The sequence below is a fragment of the Oncorhynchus tshawytscha genome, linkage group LG01 (genome assembly GCF_018296145.1).
Source record: "Oncorhynchus tshawytscha isolate Ot180627B linkage group LG01, Otsh_v2.0, whole genome shotgun sequence".
In the NCBI taxonomy this organism is placed as follows: domain Eukaryota; kingdom Metazoa; phylum Chordata; class Actinopteri; order Salmoniformes; family Salmonidae; genus Oncorhynchus; species Oncorhynchus tshawytscha.
The window spans coordinates 67,173,235-67,192,545 of record NC_056429.1 but is presented as its reverse complement, the minus strand read 5'-3'; the positions used below and the strand labels follow the sequence as shown (position 1 = coordinate 67,192,545).

At 38.7% G+C, this 19,311-nt stretch overlaps 1 protein-coding gene across 1 annotated transcript in view; it reads left to right on the top strand.

The window, feature by feature from the left end:
• The first annotated feature begins 1,530 nt into the window (after positions 1-1,530).
• LOC112255337 (pro-neuregulin-3, membrane-bound isoform-like) overlaps positions 1,531-19,311 on the top strand; it is a 217,345-nt gene continuing 199,564 nt past the window's right edge. The window contains exon 1 of the mRNA XM_024428342.1: positions 1,531-1,654. Within this exon, the coding sequence (XP_024284110.1) occupies positions 1,545-1,654 (110 nt within the window). The 5' untranslated portion in view covers positions 1,531-1,544. The remainder of the gene's footprint in view (positions 1,655-19,311) is intronic.

Genomic DNA, 19,311 nt, shown 5'->3' with positions numbered 1-19,311 from the left:
CTTTTGTGGCAGCTATAGAGAGGCACTCTTACTGGAGACGTTCCCCTCTCTGTAACAAAACACCCAGTGAAATGAGCCCCAGTTCCTCTGTATGGCATACACTCTGCATGCAGAGAGACTCTCAACCAGAGGTCCACATAATCAAATGTGATCGGTCACATGCTTTCTAAACAACAGGTCTAGACCAGCCTTTCTTAAAGTATGGGTCGAGGTGGGTCACAGACCTGTTAATGGTGGTTCGCGACGTGTCAGGGTATATTTAGAATTATTGCATTAATTACTGCAACTGCACTCTCTGTTCAGTGCGCTCTCTGCTTAGCAGCGGTGACTCTGCTCAGTTTGGCAGCTGCAAGAGTGGTTGGAAGATGCCCGTGTGCTTCATGGTTTAACGGATCTTTTTACTATGCGACCCACACGCTGCAATGCTGTTGTTCAGCAGCAGATGATGTGCTGTCAGCCACTGGCTTGTAATTCCCACTCGCCATCACTCACTGCTGTCATCAAATGGACTGAAGAAAGTGACAAGTTCTGACTGAGCTCAATTGTCATGAAACGAAATAGAGCGATGAGTTTCTCTCTCTTGGTTTAATACAAACTTTGAGAAATAATGAGGAGTGCCCACAATGTGTTTTGTTCAGGGAAGTGCTTAGTAATTAGTCTCTCAAAATGAACAAATTAACTGACCAAACATCCACAGCATGACGGTAAAACCAGGGAGCTCTTTCAGAACAGGGCAGAATGCTTCAGGAAACAGTGCTTCGACAGCGGAAAGTAAGTCAGCTAGCAAGGCATTTTTGTGATTTTATAACAGGAAACAAGGGAGTACCATCTCTCATAGTAGTCGATGTGAGTTTCTCTTTCAAACAATCCCCTTGTACACAGCCAATAGCTAGCTAGCTAACATTAGCCATTGAAGGACCATTGAGGCATGGTCTAGCATTTTAATAGGACTGTCATCAGTTAGGCAAAGTTGATATTCTCACTACACCGTAGGCTCTTGGTGTTATTAATCATTTTGAGGAGTCAAGTTCCTGAACACTGCAGACCTTCCAGTATTAATCAGAGCAGGACAGATTATCAGCATCCCTCATTCATCTTCTCTCAGTGATGTACCAGGAGCTAAGCAAACACTGGGCTTTGTATTAACTTTACATACAGTGTATTACAGCACATCCACTGTCACTTCTACAGTAATGAAACCTGCAAAGGAGACTAATAGGAAAGCACTGACATGGCTACTCCTGCTGCAGCAGTGCAGGGTGTGGTCTTACTGTGCATTTCTGGGGAATTTGTTGGGAGTTTTATTTGATTTAGGTTTTTTCAGTTCTTAGAGTACCTTTTTGAGTCTTACATGTTGCTTACTACTTAGTCGTAGATCGGCCTAAGAAATATATGTCTTATCGTTTTGATTTGAATATGAACTGATGAAATGTGTTCCTTGTTATTTTTTAACTAACATTATCTCTTTCTTTTTTCTCTCTTTCTCCATCTCCCTTTTCTGTAATTTCGATATTTTCTCTGCAGCGTCACCCACCATTCCTCAAATGCGCTCAGAGCATTTCAAGCAATGTCACGTGAAGGACCTGGCCTACTGCTTGAATGATGGAGAATGCTTTGTCATCGAGACGCTGAGTGGCCCACACAAACATTGCAGGTAAGACGACTGTGTATGTGTGTGTGAAAGAGGCTTAAAGATGCACTCTCAAACTTTTGTATAACTTCAGCCAGTAGTTTTGAAAATGGTGCTCACGACGAAAAAAATGGTCCCTGTTTGTTGTGTACTATTTCAGCCAATCGTGTACTATGTCATCCATTTCGTGTGATATGATTTTGCAATTTGTATGATATCGTACGTATTTTGCAATTCATGTGGTATGTTACAAATCCAATTTGTGCAATATGTTATGAATTTGTTATGCTTAAGATCTCAGAGTGCATCTTTAACAGAGGAAAGATTGAAAGAGTCTACTGTTATTGACAGATAGTAACAGTATTCTGTCAGGTAGTTAGTTTGATGGTGACTCTACTAGTTAACCCGCTGTGGTGCACAGAGTTAATTTTCTGTCGGATTTAAAGTGTCAGTTTTACAGAAGTTTGTCCCCACAGGGTGGTCTTAGTAAAATTTACTGTAATCTTGTGCAACACTTGTGATTAAAAGATTGACGTCTTAGACCTATTGTGCAGTTCAGTGAAGACATTTCTGAGTGATTAATGCAGTAGGTTCTTTACAAGTTACCCACCCCAAGGTACAATGGAGTAGAGGAATTAATAAATTAATAATCCTAACCAATGAGCCAAGAAACCACGAGACTAAGTGTCCTTGTTTGAACGGTGGTAATTGGTGAAGTAGTTTTAGTCGTCCTACTTATTTGACTACTTAGCCTGTTCAAACACTGAGCCTCTCTAATTGCGTCCTCGAACAAACTCCTTCCAAATCATAATCTGAGGACTTCCAGTCGGCTGGCTGTTCAAAGACTTCTGTATGTAGCCTCACTCTGGAAGGACCAGGGCACTGAAGGCCTGATGTTTTAATGCTGAGTTGTGGTAAATGCGTCAGCCATGGAATTCTGTGAAAGTATGTGTAACTCTGTTTGGTTGGTCAGATGGATGACAGACACAGGACTTGCTTTCGGGTCTTATTTATTCCTGGAAGACAGACACAACGTATGAATGTTTTCATACATGCACAAGGGTCACTGCAAACATGACAGGATCTCCAGCATAGGAAAAGCTTTAGATTTGTATATTTTTATTATATAATTAAAACAGTAAAGAGTTATTTACATATTAACATTAATACATAATCCACAATACACATTTAAACAAATTATCGTATAGTTTTAGTACAATATAAATCCAATTAAATTCTTTCCAATTAAAGTTGAAGGTTCTACATTTTATAAACAATTCAATTACATTCAACCAGAATTCCAAATCAGAATGACTGCATTGCTTTGCATTGAGAGTGAGAGAGTAATCGTGAGCTCTGCTGGAGAACCAACAAGCATGCACAACATACTGAATTACACATTAAAACATACCTGGAAGACAGACACAATGTGTGAATGTCTTCACACATGCCCAAGGGTCACTGCAAACGTGACAGGATCTGGATTTGTAAAATAAAATAAAACATTTACATTTCATAAATCACTTAATGCACAATCCTCATACATATGCAGCTTGCATCAGAAATGAGATGATTTCAAACACTCGCTAGCTAGCTTGCTATCTAGCTTACAAAAACGTGGCGCAGAGCAAAAAAGTTATAACTAAAAAAAGTTATTGTTAGCAAGCTAAACTGTACATCCACCTTCACATCCCAACATGGATAATAATTATAGTGTGTTAGCATTTTCAACTTAGAAAACATTATTTCTTGTAAAACATATGAACTATTGCAGACAGCATGTTTCAGGATATGTACATGTACCTCTAGTATAGGAATAGCTTTGTCTGCTGGAGAACATCAGCAACACACGTTGTACCAGATCTGCAGTAACATCTTTAACCTCTTGGAGGCTCCATCAACACTGCTAGACAACTTCATTTTGGTGAAACTCACATATAACCAAGACTACATTTTTAACTCTGTTACATGTGTTTTACACAGGATTAAAGGGAAACTTTGAGATTTTGGCAATGAGGCCCTTCATCTACTTCCCCAGAGTCAGATGAACTCGTGAATACCATTTTTATGTCTACGAGTAGAGTTTGAAGAATGTTGCTATCTAGAGCTAGCACATTCGCTAACCAGCGTAGGTGCAATGACTGGATGTCTATCGGTATCTGCAGTAGATACCCATAGACGTCCAGTCAATGAGCTAACACTAGTTAGAATTGTCTCACGGAACTACCTCTAATTTCCTTCAAACTGGACACGGCGACATAAAAATGGTATCCATGAGTTCGTCTGACTATGGTGAAGTAGATACAGGGCTTCATTGCCAAAATCCCGAAGTATCCCATTAATGCTGCGAAGAGTACTACATAAACACACAGTCATGCACACATCGAAGAGAATCTAAGAGAGCAGTGTATTTTTTTTAACCTTTTATTTTGGTCATACTGAGACCAAGGTCTCTTTTACAGATGAGCACTGAATTACATAAATTACAGAAAATACACACATCAATATTAATACAAAATACAAATAGAAAGAACAACATGGTCATAAAAAAAGAACACATTCATCAGTAATAACTTCCTCAATCAGCCTTCTGAATTGCCCTAGTGGCACCAAAACATGAAATGTAAGAACTTTTTGAAGATTTTTCCACAAATAAGATGCAAGAAAACTAAAAGCTGATTGATCTAACTCAGTAGAGATCAAAGGAATTTACTGAGACCAGGTGTGGTAACTCGTATGTCTAAAGTTTGGTAAAGATGTTAGGTACATTGGGACCTTTTGTAAAATGGCTTTATAAATGAAAAGATAGGAATCTATTAACATGCAGATCGTCAAAGAGGGCCAAACAACTTTCTGGTAGAGAATGAAGTGATGAGTACTAAAATGTTTTGTTTAGGAGAGTGCTACTCTATAATTATTTGACTTGGGTCTAATCTTACCTCGGGTATGGCCCCGTCCTCTACAATTCTGCATAGATAATTAACAGCGAGTAGCAGCAGCGTAAAAAGGGGATCAATGCAAATTATTTGTTTAGCAGTCTTATGGCTTGGGTGTAGAAGCTGTTAAGGAGCCTTTTAGGTTTCGGTTTTGTGAGGGCATTGTGGACTGGGATGGTGGATGGGAAAAAAATTGTATGTTTGAATCCAACACAAAAATATATCCAGTATATATATGTTTTTTAATTTTAAGCCTATCCCAAACCTTAACCCTTACCTTAACCATTTGGAGTTAATGCCTAACCTTAGGACTTCGGAGTAAATGCCTAAACTTAACCCTAACCTTAAAAATGTGGAGTTAATGCGTAAACTTAACCTTAAACACTTCGAAATTTGAAGTTTGTAACAACTTCGAAATTTGACTTTTGAGAAACATGGATTAACATCTAATTCTGATTTGAGACTGTGAGAGCTTTTTGGAAATAATAATACTGGTTCAGTTTCATCTCTCTACGTTGTTAATGATGCCTCGTCTAACTGCACGGGTAAGGGCATATCATTCAATGATCTCCAGGCAAAAGCCTCAGCAGAGTGAGAGGCTATCAGTGATAAAACACTGCAGTGCATCTGAAAGGGAAGAATTCTGAGAATGTATTTTCTTTTGGCATGCTTTGAGGTAAAATTAAAATAAAATCATCAACAAAGAATGACAAGTCTCACATGAAACATTGGATCAATGCATGTTTAATTCAATTTGAGTTTACACAGAATTGAGACTAATCATCAATCATTGTATTAACGGGGAAAAAATGATGTTATTCCAGATGCAGTTTGTCTCAGAATGCATAATTTTTAATGTTCAGATGAATCTTGATCCTCTGCTCAACGGTTTTCCATAGAATCATAAATCATGAATTAACTCCCTTTCCCTACAAGTCTCAAAGTAGCTAAATCCTGCCTCCCAAACTATTAATTCAATTTATCAAATCACTGTTTAATACTCTTAGTAAAAAATGACGTTGTTTGTTTACCTGAGGGTACTCCCTAACAGAAACATACAATAGTGTCTTGCTTTGGGCAACATGCTATCAAAACATTTGTGTTCATCTAAACACTAAATTAGTCAGTGCTGTTATATAAAAATAAATCTGCATAACAAAACCCCAAGGCACTCACTGGAGAATATACACTTACACATGGCTATTTGGAGTTCAGTGGTCTATGTTGATTATAGCACTGGATTTTGTTTCAAATTACCCCTTTGATTTGAGTTAAGTACTGCAACAGTATTTTTTTTTGCAATTCAGTTTTAAAAAATATACATATATATTTGGGTTTTAAACAATACAAACATATACTGTATACAAAGACAATAGGCAACTTAACAATATAGATACATTAAACTTAGAGATGAGGTCTGCTGGGACTTAATGCCCAACCTTCAACATGAAGAAAAAGTTGAGTAAAGACAGAAACACCAACACAGACTTACATGCATTTCAACAAACCTTGACGACATCATACACCATATTCATACCCATCTTGTTTCTCATAATAAAAACAAATAAATTTTTGTTCATCCTTTGGACATTTCTATTGCTTGTAATACTTAAAACTTCTTGTGACTAGGGGGCAATATTTTAATTTTTGGATGAAAAACGTTCCCATTTTTGATATTTTGTCACAAAAAGATGCTCGACTGCATATAATTGACAACTTTGGATAGAAAACACTCTGACATTTCCAAAACTGCAAAGATATTGTCTGTGAGTGCAACAGAACTGATGTTACAGGCGAAACCCAGATAAAAATCCAATCAGGAAGTGCTGCATTTTTTGAAACCGCCTCATGCCAATGACTCCTTATATGGCTGTGAATGAGCTACGAATGAGCTTACGTATTCTACGTATTCCCCAAGGTGTCTACAGCATTGTGACGTCTTTTTACGCATTTCCGTTGAAGAATAGCCGTAAGGGACCATATTTAGCAAGTGGTCACATGGTGTCTCCCACAGAAAATCTTGCGTAAAATACTGAGGTAGCCATTTTTCCAATCGCTTCTTATGAGAAACCAATTGCCTCGACAGATATATTATCGAATATATATGATAAAAACACCTTGAGGATTGATCCTAAACAACGTTTGCCGTGTTTCTGTCGATATTATGGAGCTAATTTGGAAAAAAGTTTGGCGTTGTAGTGGTAGCATTTTCCGGTCGATTTCTCAGCCAAGCATGATGAACAAACGGGAGCTATTTTGCCTACAAAAAAATATATTTTTGGAAAAAAGGAACATTTGCTGTCTAACTGGGAGTCTCTTCAAAGGTAAATGATTTCATTTGATTGCTTTTTCTTATTTTCGTGAAAATGTTGCCTGCTGCCAGCAGAGCCTAGCATAGCATTATGCCATGATAAACTTACACAAATGCTTGTCTAGCGTTGGCTGTAACGCATATTTTGAAAATCTGAGATGACAGTGTGATTAACAAAAGGCTAAGCTTGTGTTTCAATATATTTCATTTGCGATTTTCATGAATAGGAAAAGTTTCTAGGGGTATTTATGTCCGCTGCGTTATGCTAATTCGTTTGAGGCTATGATTACGCTCCCGGATCCGGGATTGCTAGTCACAAAAGGCCATATGGCTTCAAATTGTACTATTTTGTTTCTTTCTGTAGCCCACCTTTTTTCAATACAACATTTTTGCAGGCTAATGTTGTTTTGTTTTGAAGATCACTTCTGGTTGCATAGATAACTTCTGTTTTACTCTCTATTTCTGTTACTTTTTCTCTCTCTATCGCTTTCTCTCTCTTCCTCTACATCACCCCTCTCTCCCCCCCCCCATCTCTCTGTATTCTAATACAAATCTATCCCTAATTGTGTCAGCCAGGCCAGGCTTGGTCTTCCCAGAGAGACACAGGGCTTGAACACACTACCACGTTTATTTATTCTATCTGTTGGGCAGGAATTCAATTTATTTTTTGCAACCGACTGTAAGGGCCTCCATCTAGTTAGTAACAAGGGGACGTTAAGCCTTTCCTCGCCGTTGTGGCAATGGAGAAAGGCAATCCCAGCTGTCACTGTGCGGAAGTGCAGGTTGGAAACGAAAGCTGAGATCCATGCAAAGCCCCTGTCAATATTATTGAGACTGAGATGCCTTGCACGCAGCTGGGGATGTTTGCTTCTCCCTGGTGGAATAAGGGTGTTATCTGAAATGAATATGAAACTCCTTATGGAACTGTCAGTCCTGACTTTGACAATGAGATTCGCAAAAGCATAAACAAATCTGGCGCCAGGCTAATAATTTAGATCAATGCCTGTTAGATTGCCTCATCATGCCATTTGTTATTGATTGATCAGTTGCACGGAGGAATAGCAGAAGTCTGGCAGTAGTCTGGTGTCTTGGGCTTAGACAAAATAACTAGACCTACTACTACTTAGAGTTCTAATTGCTCATGTTAGACTGATGTGGGGAACTGGAATGGCGGTGGTGTTGAGGAGTTTGTGTCCATGATGAAAGGGCGGTGAATATCAATTTCCCAGAGCTAGGCATTTGAAGCCTTAGTTTAATTTAAGTCAAATAGTTGGTGCATTGTGAAGGTTTATATTCAAGACATATCCTATGGCCTGAGGAGGTCCTATAAGGTAATTCACTGTGTGCAGCCTCTTAAAAACTTCTTGACGCTACCTATCCCGTTAGCGGGATAATTGTCATCAACAACCGCTGAATTGCAGAGCGCCACATTCAAATAATATTACTAAAAATATTTATTATAAATATTTATATTTATAAGTGCAATATAGCAAAACACAGTTTAGCAATTTGTTAATCCACCTGTCGTGTCAGATTTTGAAAATGTGCTTTACAGCGAAAGCAATCCAAGCGTTTGTGTAAGTTTATCGATCACTAGACAAAACATTATGAACACCTAGCATCAAAGTAGCTTGGTCACGAAAATCAGAAAGTCAATTAAATTAAAAGCTTACCTTTGATGATCTTCAGATGTTTTCACTCACGAGAATCCCAGTTACACAATAAATGTTCCTTTTGTTCCATAAAGATTATGTTTATATCCAAAATACCTCCATTTGTTTGGCGCGTTATGTTCAGAAATCCACAGGCTCGAGCAGTCACGAGAACCAGATGAAAATTCAAAATACTATCCGTAATGTCTACAGAAACATGTCAAACATTTTATAATCAATCATCAGGTTGTTTTTAAAATATATAATCGATAATATATCAAACGGCACTGTCTTTTTCAGTAGGAGAGGGAGAGACGATGGCTGCCCAAGCTCTGTTGCGCAAGCAAAACTCATGCGAAACCTGACGCAATGTTATCTGTCTCACTCATTTTTCAAAATAAAAGCCTGAAACAATGTCTAAAGACTGTTGACACCTTGAGGAAGCGATAGGAAAATTAATCTGGTTGATATCCCTTTAAATTGAGCGAAGGCAGGCTATGGAACATGGAGCTTTCAAAATAGAAGCCACTTCCTGGTTTGATTTTGCTCAGGTTTCTCCTGCAATATCAGTTCTGTTATACTCACAGACAATATTTTGACAGTTTTGGAAACCTTAGAGTGTTTTCTATCCTAATCTGTCAATTATATGCATATTCTAGCATATGGGCCTGAGAAACAGGCCGTTTACATTGGAAACGTTATTTTTCCAAGCATAAAATAGTGCCCCCTAGCTGAAAGAGGTTAAAGTGGCAATGTGCAGTTGCTGCATCCATTTTTGGACTTATAAATTAATGATATATAAGCATTTATTCTTGAAGAATATAACTTATAAATGCCTCATGAGCTTCGTTCAACTGTCGTACCCTGTCCGAACCCGAAATCTATTTTAGTCTATTTAGCAGATACTCTTATCCAAAGCGACTTACAGTTAGTGCATTCATCTTAAAACCTCTTGGCACACCGATCCCTTTAGCGGGATAATTTTCGTCAACATCCGTTGAATTGCAGAGCACCAAATTCAAATGAAATTACTAAAAATATTTAATTTTCATGAAATCACAAGTGCGATATAACAAAACACAGCTTAGCTTGTTGTTAATCCACCTGGCATGTCAGATTTCAAAAAAGCTTTCAAAAAAGCTTCACAGCAAAAAGCAAACCAATCGTATGTAAGGATAGCTCTCAGTAGACAAAACATTACAAACAGCTAACAGCAAAGTAGATTGGTCACGAAAGTCAGAAAAGCAATAGAATGAATTGCTTACCTTTGATGATCTTCGGATGTTTGCACTCACGAGACTCCCAGTTACTCAATAAATGTTTGTTTTGTTCGATAAAGATTATTTTTTATATCCAAAATCTTCCATTTGGTTGGCGCATTTTGTTGAGTAATCCACAGGCTCGTGCAGGTCACGACGGGCAGACGAAAATTCTAAATAGTATCCATAAAGTTTGTAGAGACATGTCAAACGTTTTTTTATAATCAATCCTCAGGTTGTTTTTACAATAAATAATCGATAATATTTCAACCGGACGGTAGCCTTTTCAATACAAGAGAGAAAGAAAAGGTCTTGTTCCTGTGTCGCGCTCATTTGTCAAAATAAAAGCTTGAAACTATGTCTAAAGACTGTTCACACCCCGTGGAAGCCATAGGGAAAGGAATCTGGTTGATATCCCTTTAAATGGAGGATAGGCTTGCAATGGAACAGAGTAGTTTCAGAAAAACAGCACTTCCTGGTTGGATTTTCCTCAGGTTTTCACCTGCAATATCAGTTCTGTTTTTCTCAGGGACAATATTTTTACAGTTTTGGAAACGTTAGAGTGTTTTCTATCCTAATCTGCCAATTCTAGCTCCTGGGCCTGAAAAATAGGCATTTTACTTTGGGAACGTTTTTTTATCCAAACATCAAAATACTGCTCCCTTGCTTCAAGAGGTTTAAATTAAGGTACTGTAGCTAGGTGGGACAACCACATATCACATTTTCCTCAATAAGGTAGCTATCAGCGAGGTCAGAGCTAGTAAGGGGGGGGGGAGTCAAGTATTAGAGTTAGTTTACAAACAGCTTTTTTTCTCCATTGTTCGTAAACAAACACTGTATAGCCTCAAACCATGGTTAAAACAAAAGCTTGATATCATGGATGGTCAGTCCATATCTCTGTATATGAATTTGAGAGTGGTTACATTCATTCAGATCCATCCTTCAGCTTTTAACAAAAAAGAGGTGGGGTGGCCATTATTGTTTCAGCTGGAAATTGGCCCTTTAAATCCCAAAATGTTCTTGTTTGACCTGCATTCTCTATCAGATGGTGAGGTACTTTTTTCAGAGGTAGTTTGGGCTCCTTTCAGTCATGTGCGACTGCATTTTTCCCTTCGCCTTGATTGACATTTGCATTAGATAAAAATCAGAGTAACTCTTGCAGCAAACTGCTGTTCCAGAAAACACCAAAGTTCAGAGAGTACAGGGGGAAGGGGAGGGAAGGAAAGCAGATGTGTTCAGATCTTCCTTCCTTATGGTTTTCTGACTGGCACCTCATAGCAAACTGAGAGACACAAATAGACACAAAAAGGGATTCAGTTCCATTTCTCCCAACATTTCTACCCTCCCACTTGCCATAACCCTGGAATTGATGCCAGGCCAGAGGACGTTGAGTGAAGCTGCTGCCTTTCAATATATAACCTCTCTTTCCCTCATCTGATAATTTCCACAGCTCCTGAGTACCCACAATGCACCTGAGCACAGGTACATCAGATACTGTATATGGAGAGGGACAATTGTATTATCTGGTATATTGTTTTTGACACCCTGTGATTTCATATACTCAGCCATCACGGGTGAAGCCTTGGGGATAAAGGTTGTGTTGTGTAGATTGATCCCAAGTGTGTGTGTGTGTGTGTGTGTGTGTGTGTGTGTGTGTGTGTGTGTGTGTGTGTGTGTGTGTGTGTGTGTGTGTGTGTGTGTGTGTGTGTGTGTGTGTGTGTGTGCGCGCCATGTACGGTAAACAAACAGCAGATCCATTCTGCTCCCTGTTGTCTGTATCTCAGGTGCCTAAAAAACCCATCTGCTTTAGTAAAAAATTGAAATATCTCCCCTCTTTATCCTGCCTGCATTGAATGCCATCAGCGTGTGAAATTGATTGTGTATCAGTGGGGTTCACACGAGCCCTCTCTGTGAATAATGAGTGCCTCTGATGCAGATGCATGTTTTCGAGGTTGGAGAAAATTAGGATAAGAGTCCAAATATTGTATCTAGACAGAGAGTCTGCTAATGAACCCCCACAGATGTGATTAAGGACATTCACTATGCCAGCAAAATGGAAGAGGGAGAGATGACCGGGATGGGAATAGACAGATAGAGGAGAGGGAGGGGAGGATCAGCTTTCTCTGTGTTTTGATTTAGGTATGGTAATGCTTGCAGAGCATATGCTCATAGCCTTGAATATCAGAGGCAGCTGATTAAATCAAATACAATTATTGCTAATTAAAGACCTGGTGTTCACTTGCCAATTTTAATCAGCGTTCTGTACAAGGTTAGTTCAACACACTCCAGTGTGATGAGTCATACCTTTTTAAAATTATTTTTATTGCCAGCGCTTATTTAAATTTAAAAGGATAGTTTGTGATTTTGACAATGATTCAGATGAACTAGTGGATACCATTTTTATGGATCTGAGTACAGTGTGAAGTAAGTGGCTGACTAGCATTAGAGCAATTGCTATCTAGCGTTAGCACAATGACTGGAAGTCTGTGTTCATTGTACTAACACTAGTTAACATTGGCACGCAAAACTACCTTTAACTTCCTTCATACTTGGACGCAGATACATAACAATTGTAATCATGAGTTCATCTGACTTTATCTACTTCCCCAGAGTCAGATGAACTCGTGGTTACAATTTGTATGTATCTGCGTCTAAGTATGAAGGAAGTTAAAGGTAGTTTCGCAAGCCAGTCATTGTGCTAATAATAAACTCTCCCTTTAACACCTCTACTGGGGCCCATTCTCTGAGTGAACTTGTTTTCATTATACACTCTTAGAAAAAAGGTGTTATCTAGAACCTGAAATGTTTCTTCAGCTGTCCCAATAGCAGAACACTTTTTTGGTACCCGTTTTGGACCCAGGTATAACCCTTTTGTTTCCCGGTAGAACCCTTTCTGCAGAGGGTTCTACAGCGCATTCGTAAAGTATTCAGACCCCTTGGCTTTTTCAACATTTTGTTACGTTGCAGCCATATTCCAAAATTGATTTTAAAAAATCCCCTCATCAATCTAAACACAATACCCCATAATAACAAAACAAAAACAGGTTTACTCAGTACTTTGTTGAACGACCTTTGGCAACGATTACAGCCTCTAGTCTTCTTGGTATGACACTACAAGCTTCGCACACCTGTAATGTCATGGAATTATTCTAACCAATATAAAGACTTTTAGATTTTCTCAAATCCATCAAACTTTATAAATAATTATTGCAATTATGGAGCATTATTGGTCACCCAATGGTGATTGTCAAAAGCCCAAATAAGCAGCTACAACTCTTTATAGTCCTCCTGAGTCTTCGTGACTAAAAACAGATATGTAAAATTATACACGGGTACATTGTGCTCTCACGCAACAGACAGCAAGATTTACATGGTGATGGTGTATGTCTCTAGGTCATTTACTTATTGTTTATACAGAAATACTAATGTAACATAGGACACTAGGTCCTTCCCTCAAATTATGAAGTCCAGTGTTCATCTGCAATGTGGGAGAAAGAAACTGGAGGGAAGGTTTGCCTGGCACTGGTAGACAGGCCAACATTTCACACAGACACTAATCATGGAATGGAAAGCAGTCTTTGGGTTTTATCACCAAGACATCGTAAATCAACTGTTGGAGTTAAGCCTCAGAGGCTCCTCTCAGAACAGACAGGGTGTGAAAGTACTACTATAACAATACATTCTAATATAAACTATGTGAATTACATGACGTTGTAATTTCCACCACAGTATTTGGGGAGTTTCTCACATTCTTCTCTGCAGATCCTCTTATGCGAGAAGCGTTGCTGCGCAGCTATTTTCAGTTCTGTCCAGCGATGTTCGATCTGTTTCAAGTCCGGGTTCTTGCTGGGCCACTCAAGGACATTCAGATACTTGTCCCGAAGCCACTCATGCACTGTCTTGGCTGTGTACTTAGGATTGTTGTCCTGTTGGAAGGTGAACCTTTGCCCCAGCCTGATGTCCTGAGCGCTCTGGAGCAGGTTTCATCAAGGATCTCTCTATACTTTACTCTGTTCATTTTTCCCACGTTCCTCCAGACATGATGCTTGGCATGACTCAATCTTTGTTTCATCATACCAGAGAATTTTGTTTCTCATGGTCTGATAGTCTTTAGGTGCCTTTGGCAAACTATAAGTGGGCTGTCATGTGCCTTTTACTTAAGAGTGGCTTCTGTCTGGCCACTCTACCATAAAGGCCTGATTGGTGGAGTGCTGCAGAGATGGTTGTCCTTCTGGAAGGTTCTGTCATCTCCACAGAGTAACTCTTTAGCTCTGTCAGAGTGACCATCGGGTTCTTGGTCACCTCCCTGACCAAGATCCTTCTCCCCCGATTGCTCCGTTTGGACAGGTGGGCAGTACTAGGAAGAGTCTTGATGGTTTTAATCTTCTTACATTTAAGAATGATGGAGGCCACTGTGTTCGTGGGGACCTTCAATGCTGTAGAAATATTTTGATGCCCTTCCCCAGATCTGTTCCTTCAACATAATCCAGTCTCGGAGGTCTACGGACAATTTCTTTGACCTCATGGCTTGGTTTTTGCTCTGAAATGCACTGTCAAATGTTGGACCTTATATAAACAGGTGTGTGCCTTTCCAAATCATGTATAATCAGTTGAATTTACCAGAAAAATCTCAAGGATGATCAATGGAAACAGGATGCACCTGAGCTCAATTTCGAGCCTCATAGCAAAGGGTCTGAATACTTACAGTTGAAGTCGGAAGTTTACGTGCACCTTAGCCAAATACATTTAAACTCAGTTTTTCACAATTCCTGACATTTAATCCTTGCAGAAATTCCCTGTCTTAGGTCAGTTAGGATCACCACTTTATTTTAAGACTGTGAAATGTCCGAATAATAGTAGAGAGAATGATTAATTTCAGCTTTTATTTCTTTCATCACATTCCCAGTGGGTCAGATGTTTACATACACTGAATTAGTATTTGGTAACATTGCCTTTCAATTGTTTAACTTGGGTCAAAAGTTTCGGGTAGCCTTCCGCAAGCTTCCCACAATAAGTTGGGTGACTTTTGGCCCATTCCTCCTGACAGGTTTACAAGCTGTTTAAAGGCACAGTTAACTTAGTGTATGTACACTTCTGACCCACTGGAATTGTGTTAGAGTGAAATATAAGTGTAAATAATTGTTGGAAAAATGACTTGTGTCATGCACAAAGTAGATGTCCTAATTGACTTGCCAAAACTATAATTTGTTGTGGAGTGGTTGATAAACAAGTTTTAATGACTCCAACCGAAGTGTATGCAAACTTCCGACTTCAACTGTACATACACAAACACAACAAATAAAAAGATGAGAAAGAGCACCAGAGAGGAGAAAAGGAAAACTTGAGTCCATTAGTTTTTATTATTAGTCTCAGACAAACAGCGGACACACTAAATGTTTTATTATCCACATTGTGGAGGTCATTTGAAAGTGTCTTGTGCCTTTCATTTATGGGGTTGTATAATGTTGGGCGGCTACAGATGTTAGAGTTATAGAAGTTGTTTAGAACCAACTCTCACAGATACACTCTAAGCAGGGCTTAACCTGGGCTAAATCACCAGTCAAGGTCCTTGGATATCAAAATCAAATCAAATACATTTTTGACATGCTTTTTCCCAGGCTATCTGTTCCAGGGATTTAAAATGTATATATATGTTTTGCTCTTGTATTTATTTTCTCATCTCACAAGACCCCTATTTCTATTGTTTGGGCTTCATTGATTAATAGATCCATCACTCTGTGTCTCTGAGTCTTCATCTCCCCCTCCTCTCTACCCTTGAGGTTGCCTCCCACCCCTCCCCAGATAGCATATGAACATATGATAAACCATGGATATCTTTTTATAGAATTACATTAAATTAGCTTTAAAAATGCTACATCCATTCAGCCTCATTGCAAAATGTGTAGAATAGCATGAGACTAGCAATAAAATGCCACAATTTTCTATCGGTTTGTGTAGAATTGCAGGAAATTAGCTGTAAAACAGTGAAAACAAATATCTGCCTCATGGCAAAATGTGCACAATAGCATAAGGTTAGATATAAAACTGCACATTTGCCCCATGGCAAATGTGTAGAATTGTAGGAAGTCAGCTCTTTTCCCCAAAAAAACAAAGTGTTGAATTCCAAAACAATATATATCCATTTTCAGAAACGTTGGTAATTTAAGCTTTTATTGTTTAAAGAATTTATGAGAGAGAGTGCTGTTTTTTCCACTATGTAATAATGGCATGGGTTTGTTCAATAACAGACATGTATTTGTTTGAAATCTATCACTTGATGGTTTCATTGCAGAGAGACAAATAATCATGTTTTTTTTTTTGCAAAACACTATGTACAGTGGCTATGTATGTGACCCCTTTGGAATTACCTGGATTTCTGCATAAATTGGTCATCAAATTTGATCTGATCTTCATCTAAGTCACAACAATAGACAAACGTAGTGTGCTTAAACTAATAACACACAAATTACTGTATTTTTCTCATCTATACTGAATACATAATGTGAACCCCTAGGCTAATGACTTCTCCAAAAGCTAATTTGGAGTCAGTAGTCAGCTAGCCTGGATTCCAATCAATGAGACGAGATTGGAGATGTTGGTTAGAGCTGCCTTGCCCTATAAAAAACACTCACAAAATTTGAGTTTGCTATTCACAAGAATCATTGCCTGATGTGAAGAACCATGCCACGAACAAAGTAGATTTCAGAAGACCTAACATTAAGAATTGTTGAATTGCGTAACGCTTGAAAGGTTTACAAATTATCTCTAAAAGCCTGGATGTTTATCACTCCACAGTAAGAGAAATTGTCTATAAATGGAGAAAGTCCCTAGGAGTGGCTGTCCGGCAAAGATGATTGCAAGAGCACAGCGCAGAATGCTCAATGGGGTTGAAAAGAATCCTAGAGTGTCAGCTAAAGACTTACAGAAATCTCTGGAACATGCTCACATCTCTGTTGACGAGTCTATGATACGTAAAACACAAAACAAGAATGGTGTCCATGGGAGGACACCACGGGACGAAGCCACTGCTGTCCAAAAAAACCCATTGCTGCACGTATGACATTTGCAATAGTGCACCTGGATGTTCCACAGCGCTACTGGCAAAATATTCTGTGGACAGATGAAACTACAGTTGAGTTGTTTGGAAGGAACACACAACACTATGTGTGGAGAAAAAAAGTCACAGCACACCAACATCAAAACCTCATCCCAACTGCAAAGTATGGTGGAGGGAGCATAATGGTTTGGGGCTGCTTTGCTGGCCCGGGGCCTGGACAACTTGCTATCATCGACGGAAAAATGAATTCCCAAGTTTATCAAGATATTTTGCAGGAGAACCTGTCCGCCAATTGAAGTTCAAAAGAAGTTGGGTGATGCAACAGGACAATAACCCAAAACAAAGAATTAAATCAACAACAGAATTGCTTCAACAGAATGAATAATGCCTTCTGGAGTGGCCCAGTCAGAGTCCTGACCTCAACCCGATTGAGATGCTGTGACATGATCTCAAGAGAGCAGTTCACATCAGACATCTCAAGAATACTGCTAAACTGAAACAGTTTTGTAAAGTGGAATGGACCAAAATTCCTCCTGACTGTTGTGCAGGTCTGATCAACAACTACAGAAAACATTTGGTTGGGGTTATTTCAAACTCTGAATGTTTACACGGTGTGTTCAATAAAAGACATCAAAATGTGTAATTGTTTGTGTGTTATTAGTTTAAGCAGACTGTGTTTGTCTAATGTTGTGACGTAGATGAAGAACAGATCAGATTTTATGACCAATTCAAGCAGAAATCCAGGTATTTCCAAAGGGTTCACATAGTTTTTCCCACCACTGTATCAGCCTCTCTCAGAGAAATAAGTAGTACTGTTTGGTCTTTCACATTTTAATGTAACACATAACTCAATTTTAATAAAGAACTGTACAAGTGAAACATTTGAGACGTCAATATTTATTGTATATATTTTTTTTATTAAATCAATACAGTAATATAAGATCTGTATGTAAAACATTTACAGTTTACATTTTACAGACGCTTTTATCCAGATCGCCTTAGTGCATTGATCTTAATAAGATAGCCAGGTGAGACAACCACATTTCACAGTCCAATATACAGTATACAAACTATCCATTCCAGATAAACAATGTACTGTATGTGCACTGAGTGTACAAAATATTAAGAACACCTTCCTAATATAGAATTGCACCCCATTTTGCCCTCAGAACAGCCTCAATTATTCGGGCCATGGACAAGGTGTCGAAAGCATTCCACAAGATGCTGGCCCTTGTTGACTCCATTGCTTCCCACAGTTGTGTCGAGTTGGCTGGATATCTTTTGGATGATGGACCGTTCTTGATACACACAGGAAACTGTTGAGTGTGAAAAACCCTGCAGCGTTTGCAGTTCTTGACACGTTTAAACTGGTGCGTACTACCATACCCAGTTCAAAGGCACTTCAATCTTATGTGTTGCCCATTCACCCTTTGAATGGCACACATACACAATCCATGTCTCAATTGTGTCAAGGCTTAAAAATAATTCTTTACCCTGTCTTCTCCCCTTCACTTACATTGATTGAAGTAGATTTAACAGGTGCCATCAATAAGGGATCATAGCTTTCACCTGTATTCCCCTGGTCAGTCCATCTCATGGACAGATCAGGTTTTCCTACTGTTTTGTACACTCAGTGTATAGTGTTTTTGTAAAATGACAAAAAAAAAACATTTTAATATACATCTCAAATCTCCAAATTTAAAATCTGAGAACAGTAATCTTTTACACACTGATGAAGGTACCCTTAAGCAATCATTTGTAGTGATAAAAAAACGTGTGAGATATAGCGTTTTGGAAATAAACTCTTCATAGTGTTTTCATTTTCCAATGTTTCCATTTTCTTTCAAAATGTCCAGAAATTTTCAGAAACTTCTGGCATGGTCCTTATGTGGAAGGAAAGTTGTTAATTGTATGTGATAATCTTCCCGAATATCACCTTATGTGTTTTAAATCAAGGGATTATCATTGAAATCTGTTACTTATTCAACATTTTAAGGACTTTCTTCTTCCAATAACTGATTGCTGCAATTATGCAGGTCTAGTATGTGATTGATGATAGTAGAATCACCTCAATTGGAGTTGGGGAAATCATCAAACAGGAGCAAAACAACTCCTGGCATTGTTTACACTATGATTAGATAATAATCTTCTCCAGAAACATTGCCAGAATTGCATGATTATTTTTCATTTTGGTCTTAATACAAGTTGAGGAGTAGCCCCAGGTTATTTATGTGCATGGACTCAAATGGGGGGCTGTTATTGTCATTGAGTGATGACAGTAAGCAGGTTTCCATCTGTTAGGTTCAGACAAACAGAGTGAAAAACTAACAGACAACTAGCCAAAGCTCAAACCAAGTTTATTCACCCACTGGGTCAATCAGCTAAAAAGACAAAGACATGTTTCCACCAGCACAAGTATTTATACCCTCCTTAAGGGAGAGTCTCCTCCTTGCACCTCTAAACAAT